General features: G+C 38.0%; 1 protein-coding gene across 1 annotated transcript; it reads right to left on the bottom strand.

Moving 5' to 3' along the window:
• Positions 1-860: 860 nt before the first annotated feature.
• Positions 861-7850, bottom strand: dbx2 (developing brain homeobox 2). Its single transcript, XM_058408651.1, has 4 exons — positions 7442-7850; positions 5734-5826; positions 2656-2840; positions 861-1780 (listed from the first exon to the last, which is right to left on the bottom strand). Exons 1-4 carry the CDS (start codon positions 7692-7694, stop codon positions 1553-1555), a joined length of 759 nt encoding a protein of 252 aa, XP_058264634.1. The 5' UTR covers positions 7695-7850; the 3' UTR covers positions 861-1552.
• Between the last annotated feature and the right edge of the window lie 1871 nt (positions 7851-9721).

Here is a 9721-nt window from a genome sequence, read left to right as displayed (position 1 = left end):
TGAGTTTATGTCCTTATCCATCTTCTCTTTCTTGTTTATTTCTTCCCAACCCTCTATTTTGCCTTGTGTTTTAAAAGCACCACTACAACTATGTGAAGTGCAGAACATTTTACCAGTCACTATTCTATAGTATTAAAGGATTTAAAACTCTTTTCTTTAATTCAATTGCTTCTATGACACCGAAGAGCCTGACTTTCCATCCAAACCCCGATCAGCTGTAACATTAAAACCACTGAGAGGTGATATGAATAACATTGATTCTTTTATTACAGTGGCACTTGGCAAGGGGTGAGATATATTAGGCAGCAAATGAACAGTCAGTTGAAACCGGCAATGGAAGAAGGTGAAGAGGAAAGTGAAGGTGAAGAACGTGTTCTGCTGACTAATGTTTTCTTTTACATCATGTGGATGGTCAGGTGTGTGTGTACAGATGAGATGGCACCAGGATGCACAATGGGTGTAGAGGGCAAATCCGTGGAGGCAGTGCGATGCTCTGGGTAATGTTCTGCTGGAAAAACGTAGGTTCTGGCATTCATGTGGATTTTACTTTGACACGTACCACCTACCTAAACATTGTCAGAGATTAAGAATACCCTTCCATGGCAGCATTATAATGTGATCTGATCTGACTTGATCATAGTAAATCCAATTTCTACACAAAAACCCTAACAGTGTGTCTGATTAACACAAGGCATGTTGTGTTATATACTGAGTCACACAGTTACAGAAATAACTTTTCAACTAAACAAACCAGTGATTTATGATAAAAAAAAAAAGTATATAAAATGAATTGATTTTTTGACCTTTTTTTATTAAACATTATTTACATGTAAGATCACATTATAAGTTTTATGCAGAATGCTAGCTTAAATTCTTGTTTTTTTTGTATCAAAGCACTGTGAGCAGATTAGCATTTTTACTAATCACAAATTTAAAAATAAATGAAATTTTATTTGCAGTTAAAAAACACTGAAAGTACATTGAATTAGTTTGCAAATAATATTTAAGAAATTTATACAGTGGCATAAAACAAAAAAACAGAAATTAGGTCAGCTTTGGCTGTTGGAGCACCTTCTGGAAAATAATAAAAACGCATATTTACAAATTACCAAATTTCAAAGTTTAATGTTATAATGCACAAGTATTCAGTATTTCAGATTTTTTTGTTCTGATTTTTTATGTTCGGATTACACTTACACTTTTGGAACTTGTTAGTTTCACTTTAGCTACTGAATAATTCACTCTGAATAACATGTTGGATTCTTTTCTAGATAAATTACTGAAAAATAATTCGGTTGAGAGGTTAAACACACTAAAATTTATTTTAATGCGCACAATCTTTACCTTGATCGATAATATAAGGTATTTGTGGCATATTACTGCAGTCAGACTAGCTCAGACGCTTACATCTGTGTTCTTCATTTCCTTAAGGTTCCCATTAGGATCTGAGACTTAATAAGAAAAATAAAAACAATAGCGATAAAATGATTTAGGTGTCTCTGGTGGAACACTTCTTCTTTGTAAACAAACATTTGACTGAAGTGTGCAACATTTATCTCTGAACATTAGCAGCCAGATGTGTGTGAGCTTTCAAGTGTTTGTCAGCAGCTGTTTTCGATGTGTGGCGCCCTCCTCTGGGGAATGTTTGTGTAAGCGCCGGTTCTCCATTTTCTGGGATGCTCCTAAACAGGAGCTCTTCCATAGGTGGTCTTGAGCTCAGGCTTTCTCTCTCTTTCGAGTTCCTCCATTTCATTCTGCGGTTCTGGAACCAGATCTTTACCTAACAAACAGTTTATATGAGTCACAGGATTTCAGACACAGTATACACTCTTTAAATTGGCACTTCATTACATTTCCAGCTTTTGGCAGTCACCTTTATCCAGAGTGACTTGTCATATTTTATCTCATTTTATACAACTGAGCAATTAAGGGTTAAGGGGATTGCTCAAGGGTCCAGAGGTGGACACTTGGTGGACCTTCGGATCAGTGGCCCAACACCTTAACCACTAAGCTACCACATCCCTCGTTACAAATATCATAGTGGAGTTCTGTTGTTGTTGTTGTTGTTGTTGATGATGATGATTTACAACCACAAGATACAGCCATTTAAACTAAAAATATTTTTTTTAAAAATAAGATGAAGACATTTTCTACCTGTTTAAGATTTGTAGATTTCATAGCAGTATGAAAAGCCTAAATGATCCCAATGTTAAAGACTGGAACATAAAATATATCTATGAAAGCTTTCATTGATTCAGGTCATGTCAGTCCTAATGACTGCTGCACTTGTGCTGACTACATGAAGCCTTTCATCCATTAGTTCCTCTCAGTTCCTCCAAACGGCGGAGGAAATAATCGATGATGAGTCTTGTGTGAACAGAGGCAGTTCGATCTCAAAGATTTACTTACAATGTCCGCCATAAACTCGGTTAAATACAAATTTCTAAAATTTATTATGTGACCCTAGAAGCAAATTTTGAGACAGTCATGAGATATCAACTAGCACCAGATGAAGCTGTATACAAATCTGTATGCATTTTGTATAGGAAAGTACTGGTTTAAAGTGAGACATCACAACACACACACAAACACACACACACACAAATGCACACATGTAGGCCTTTATCTATACAGACAGACTGCAGTGTGCTTCACCTGTGTTTCCTTCAGACAGAGTTCTGTGGCCAGTCGGTTGCGATCTGTCTTGCTGATGTATTTCTGTCTGCGGAACGTTTTCTCAAGTTCTCTCCTCTGCTGTTCAGAGAACACGGCTCTCCTCAGGATTCCTCTGTGTTGTTTAGGGCATGGGCCTGAACTCCATACTGCGGGACTTGTCCCTTCTACAAGAGAGAGAGAGAGAATCATATCATATTGAATGTTTGTCTCTGTATATACCTGGATATGTGTCTATAATATAGTCTTTCCAACAAGTTTCCAGAAATCATTTAAACCCTGAATTAAATGCTCAGTTATTCATCCTCAGTAAATTATTTAGTAATCGCAAATTAAACTAATAAAAAATAACGTAGTCAATAGAGTAAGGACAGAGGTCGCTGGTATAAATGGGATAGCAGAGGAATGAGTAGAATATTTAATTTTTTGTTTTTAGCAAATGTCTTAAAGTATATTTTTATGTGTTTTTGTGGATAGATATAGCAGAATGTCTGCAGTCTGATCTCATATTCATTATAGAATGTCTTAGACACATTTAGATAGATAGATAGATAGATAGATAGATAGATAGATAGATAGATAGATAGATAGATAGATAGATAGATAGATAGATAGATAGATAGATAGATAGATAGATAGATAGATAGATAGATTTTTGCCCTTATCAAACTCCCTCAAATCCTTAAGCTTGCCCATTTGTCCTGCTTCTAACACATCAACTTTGAGGACAAACCGTTATGCCTGATCGGTGTATATGTAGATAGATAGATAGATAGATAGATAGATAGATAGATAGATAGATAGATAGATAGATAGATAGATAGATAGATAGATAGATAGATAGATAGATAGACAATATATATATATAATATCCCACCCACTAACAGGTGCCATGATGAGGAGATCATCAGTGTTATCCACTTAACCTGCCAGTGGTTATAATGTTATGCCTGATTGGTGTATAGATAGATAGTTGTCTAGAATGTCTTTGGTGAAGCATTAAAATTTCCCCTCACAGGAACTAAAAGGCCCAAACCTGTTCCAGCTCCAACAAGACATGGTGTGTAAAAGAACTAGAGTGTCCCGCACAGAACCCTGACCTCAACCCCACTAAACACCGTTGGGATGAACTGGAACACTGACCGGACGGACCCCAGACCTCCTCATCCAACATCACTGTCTGACCTAATGTTCTTGTAGCTGAATGATCACAAATCCACACAGCTACTCTCCAACATCTAGTGGAAAGCCTTCCTAGGAGAGTGGAGGCTTTTATAGCAGCAAAGCGAAAGGGTGCGATGGTTAGTTTTTCAAAAAACTTTTGGTCATTTAGTGTATTATTATTATTATTATTATTATTATTATTATTATTATTATTATATTGTAGTTGTTGTTACATATTGCATATAGCTGTACATTTTAGAGTGTAACTTTTTTATGCAGCAACACGTCTAGTAGAGAGAGAGAGAGAGAAAGAGAGAGAGAGAGAGAGAGAGAGAGAGTCATTACCAGTCAGCAATAGAGAAATAAGAGGTCTAGAGGTCTGGAAGCAGCAATCCCACGCTTTTTTAACCACAGGTGCAGCTTGACAAAAAAGTCAAGCACCACAATTTCCACCAATCTATTCAACAATACCTCCTTAATCTGTCCAACAAATCGCCGCACTGACCACCTTCGTAGCAGAGGGTAAGACTGTTAGTCACGCTCCTAGTCCGTTATTCGGGATCAATGGTTTCCACTTAAACGCTCTATTAGTGGGTCAACTCACGAGCGGGCTGCTTATTCCCCCTCTCTCTTTTGTAGCCCCAAATCTCCTTTGCACTTTAACAAAAGCAGCGCTCCTTGCCATTCCTTTGCTGTTCCTTCAGCAACCAGTTATCCCTCACTCTATCTCTTCTTCTACAGGTACACAGATTCTCTCTATGGGAAGATGAGCTCCAATAAGTCTATAAAAGTCATCCCAATTGATCACATTATTCCTCCCCAAAGAGGGAGTCTGCCGTGGATAGAAAGTTGCACGTGAAAAGAAGAGGCGGATTTTCAAGCCTTTGCTTTTTATCAGATACAACAAAAAGGCTGCAGGAGTGTTCCCTCCTTCTTTCTGCACAAGAATGTAGGTTTGCATTGTGCCACTAGAAATTGCCCTTCTTAGTGATCTGACACCAGTGCTGTGAGGTCCCTTAGAATGTCTGAGCTTAAGATTTAGGACGGGTTCACTGCACTGGGATCAGTATAGAAATCCAACTTAGAGTTCATTGCTGTGGTGAAAAATGGCAGAGGGGTCGCGTGTGTGCAGACCGACTGAAAGAGCTAATTGGTCACGGGGCAAAGCAGCATTGTGTGTCTGGGGGGTGCTGTGGGAAAGTGTCAAGCCACTAAAAAGTTTTCAGAGGATTTTTTTTTTCTTCTCCAAGGCGGAGGGCATGCAAGAAGGTGGGTAGGTGGGTAACATTTTGTTACCTCACTTGTCAAGCTTTATAGTACTTTCATATCAAGGCTTTTCAGGTATCATCAACATTTAACTTTAACTCTTGTTAACTAATATCCCTTGTATGAAGATTTAGGAATTGCTCTGTATAATGCTTTTTCCGCTCTATACAAAGTAAACGACTGAAAACTACATGCATTAAAGGCAATCTTCTATCAATTTGTGAAAATCTTGCTGCAGATATTTCAGATATTAGAGAGATGGTATAGTGGTAAAGTAGAGCATTCAGGCTGAGTAGAGCTCACAGAAAATGGGGCTGGTCATTATGGGGCTCTTAATATCAATTGTAACCTACTCTGGCAGAAAACAGGAGGTGTGGTTTTATTGTGCTCTCTCTCTCTATCACCCTCTCACTCACTCTGTGTGTTTGTGTGTGTGTGTGTGTGTGTGTGTGTGGTACACGGTAATAAAAGCATTCCCCCCGACTAAATAGGCATGATTGATGAATAAGCTATAGCTATGCAGTGCTGTGCATATTAGGGAAGAATTAGCTATTAGTTATAGAAACACTACCTTTGTGTGTGTGTGTGTGTGTGTGTGTGTGTGTGTGTGTGGGAGGATAATATACTCACTGCAGAGAAGAGGAGGAGAGCATGTCAGTGGACTGGAGCTGCCATAACACGGGTGAACGAGAGGAGACCCACACAACAACACACCACTCAACACTGCTTCACAGAACAAGAGGAAAAATCACAGAGGGTCATTTTTAAAAAATATACTAGATAAAACATACTAGAAGTGGATTCTTTGCCTTTTTCATGTCTAATGGAAACAGTATAAGCATAAACGTGAAAGCTAAAGTTTTGAAACACAAGGCCACATTTCGGAAAATTAGATTTCATTAAAAGGTTGATTTAAAGTATAATATAGGTGTAATGCATATAGTATTGCAATTGCACATAAATATTGTAGCCCAACGATCAGCATTAAATGCTAGCACAAACATCACCTTGTGCGCTCTCTCACACTCTCTCTCTCATAATCAATTAAAAGAAATTAAATTTAGGGTGCTTTTGGGAAGTGTCCTGCCTTGGAGTGTTGTGCTGTTTCGTCTTAGTGATGTAAATCCAGCATTTTTTTCACAACTGCATTTGTGCAAGTATTTCACTTCACCTCACAAGCCTCCATTTTGAATTTTTATTTTTATAGTTTTTATAGAGCATCTCTCTCTCATATTTATAAAATCCACACTTCTCATTCAGTCAACTTTATAGAGATCAGGTTCGAACAATCAGATATTCAAATTCCCTTCTTTCTTCTTTCTTGGATCTTGGATCTCTCTGTCTAATAATATTATAAAATTAATAAAGAAAAAATCTATTTTAAAAAGTCGGGAATATTAACAAAACAGATCTTTATTTTTGATGCAGCTTAAATGTATGCGCAGGAATGAACAATGCAAATGAGAATTTATTGTGAAATCATTTTTAATGATAAGCCAGATACTGATTCAGAATAAAAAATATAGTTTGATATTAAACAGGTGTGGCATATAAAAAGCATCATTCCTAGATATGATATTATTCGACAGTGAACTTGATCATAAAACCTGACGGCAATGTGCTGTATAAAAGTCTGTTACGACTTTCATCAGTTCATTATGTTGATTTATTTAAGGTGTAATATGCATAATGTAAAGATTCAAGGGTTATACTGTTTTTTGCCAAGCAGGACACATTTTTCGTTTCAACTACTAATATTATTAGCTTAAACTATTAATATCCACTATAACTTTAATCGCCTGTAGTATTAGAATATTATATGATTCGATGACTTGATTTATTTGTTAATAATAGTCTCTAAATGGAATTTGATTTCTTCTGAACCACAAAACTAAGCTAAAGTTTAGCTAACCTGTTTAGCATTCAGATAGATGAATTATTGATAGAAGGTTGCTTTGGAACTGACCAAGTCACTGGTTGTCCAGTAAAAGTGTTATAAAATAACTGAAGATATTTAATTAAGTAAACAAAAGAAAGTGGAGCTGTTTATAAAGTGAAATTATACTACAAAAGTCTTTAATAGCAGTAGCAGTAGTAGTAGTGTTTACAAGCATTATTATGTATAACGGTTTTATAAACATGAAGCATTTTACAAAAAAATAAATACATAAATAAAACATCACAAATGTAAAATAAGAGCAATTGTGTCAAAGGTCACAAAATCATTAATATTGCATGTATTAGTTACTGACACCTCTTTCGGTGGTTCATGCCACATGCACTGTCTTCAAATACTTGGAATTACATTTAAAGAAGACTATGATGCTTGACATCCTACCTGAATGTGTCTTGCGTGTCTCTCTCTCCATCTCTTGGGGACTGTTACTCGGCTGAGCATGTGAAGGCACCCAGGAACTTTTAGGAGCTGGTCCCAGTGGCCCACACACCAGCGTAGAAAGGCATCTTTTCTGGCTGGCAGCAGGTATAACCTGGACAGCGGGTGATTTATTGTCAGGACGAAGCAAATTATCAATAAGGAAACTCTTCCCAGAATTACCAAATCCAAGATGTCGTGATGGAGATTCAGCCATTTCTCTCCGATTCGCCCTTTATCATGAATTTGCTCCTTCTGAGTCGGATCCAGAGCTCTTTGCAAAGTTTGTCCCAACTACTAACATTTTCCTGAAAGACCAACAGGGTAAACTTCATTAAAAGGCAGAAGGAAAACAATAACTCCTTTCCCTCTTTTGCTCTCGGGCGTGCGTCGCCGAGTGCTGATTGGCTGAGCCTCTCCAGTGTGATTGTGAAAGGCGATAAGAGTGGAGCCTTTCTGGTGGACAGAAGGTGGGACCAGTTCATTCATTATGTCAAAGTGGCCATTAAATGATAGACATTGGAGACAATGGACTCCTGACCAAAGTTTAACTTGCACAAGAAACAGAGTCCTGGAGCAGTAAATAGTTGTGTCTTTTTCCGAGCCATTTATTCAAGAGCCCATCAAGTCTCACAGCCTATAAAACTATCCGCCGCACAGTCTATCACTTCTTATTATAAACAACTCAACTGCCTGGCATGTTATAGCTGTGTACAATACAGATTTATTTACTATCACTTTTTTTTTTTTTCACAAAGACAGAATGTCAGATTGTATCATCTGAAATTTTTCCTCTGAATCTTTATCTCACTTGCACAGCTTCTATATAAGTCAGTTCCAGTCCAGTTCACAGCATACAGTAAAATCTGACAAGAGAGTGATTTCATCAGTACGACAGCTGATTGCTTTACTCTATATATTCCCTGTCAGCCTCTGGTCGCCTCACATAGCTACGGGATCGAAATGACTGAGGAAGTTGTCAAGGATAGATTTCATGCATGAACTAAAATAAGGCCAGTTTAAGGTAGATACTTGCAAAAAGAAGACAGACGGACAAGAAAAGATACCGATGCTTGTTAAGTGTCTAGTCCTGCTTCTGCAGTGTGATTTATTTACTTATCACTTATTACATCCTAATTAAATGTAAGTCCTTTAGTTTTTCAATATTTATTGTTCCAGAAAGCATGTTCAATGGATTAAATTTCATATATAATTTGATCATCGAAATCAAACTTAGCAAACTTAGAAACATTATGACTGCTTGTAAGTCCACTTTACTAGCTACAGTGAAGTGCAGTCAGTATGAAACCATTCTTTAAGTAAAAGCCTTTTGAACAGGAACAGGGTCTCCAGCAGGGCAAAAGTGAGCAGAAACAGCGCTGGCTAAACAGAGCCCTAAACAGGCATGTCCCAGTGCAAGGGGCGCTGGGGGATTTCTGTGGGGTAAAACATCACCTCATGCTGGGCATGGTAATCAGCCCAGACAGCCAGGCCCTTTGTGCCTTAGCCACAGAGCCAAAGGGCGCTTGTAATCAAATTTGCAGTTTTATCCCCCTTCGCTGGTGGAGGACCTGCCGTCTGGTGATGAATATGTAATGTGTTTACGGTTAACTATGAGGAGTTGCTCAGCTGAGGTGGGCTTTTGGGCGGACACCAATGCAGGATAAAGTTATGAGTGATATGGAGTGAGGGAGCAGGCAGCAACGAAACACACACACACACATCTTCATTTCTTCATTCTTGACTTTATACCAGAAAGGACTGCATACGGTAATTCAGTGTCATGTAAAGTACACATAAAATAAGGGATGTGGTGCAGTGGGAATTCTGCAAGCAGTTCATATTAGTACAAACAAGGAAAAGCAGGGAAATATTTTCCACTAATTAATATGCACGTAATGCTATCAGAGCTTATTTACGCATTCTATAGCAGTAATGGGATTTGCTGAATGTGTGGTGTAATGAATCTTTCCAGTTGCCTCAAAGTGCTCTGTAAGATAATCCCATAAAACTTGACAGACATAAAACTCATCCCACATTCTTTCCCCTATGCCAGACATCAAGTGTCTCTCAATCACTTCCACGGTGCACGGCTTTGCCAAATGGGAACGCTAGAACTGTTGTCCTATTATGATCTCTGAGCTCTCGACCACCGGTTCATGTGAATCCATTTGAAGTCCCTCGGCATTTTTTTTTTTTCAAGACAAGTGAAAGAAAATGAGAGGCCTCATAGAAGAGCCATAA

The sequence above is a fragment of the Hemibagrus wyckioides genome, linkage group LG14 (genome assembly GCF_019097595.1).
Source record: "Hemibagrus wyckioides isolate EC202008001 linkage group LG14, SWU_Hwy_1.0, whole genome shotgun sequence".
NCBI classification, from domain to species: Eukaryota; Metazoa; Chordata; class Actinopteri; order Siluriformes; family Bagridae; genus Hemibagrus; species Hemibagrus wyckioides.
This window is presented reverse-complemented; position numbering and strand designations above follow the sequence as displayed.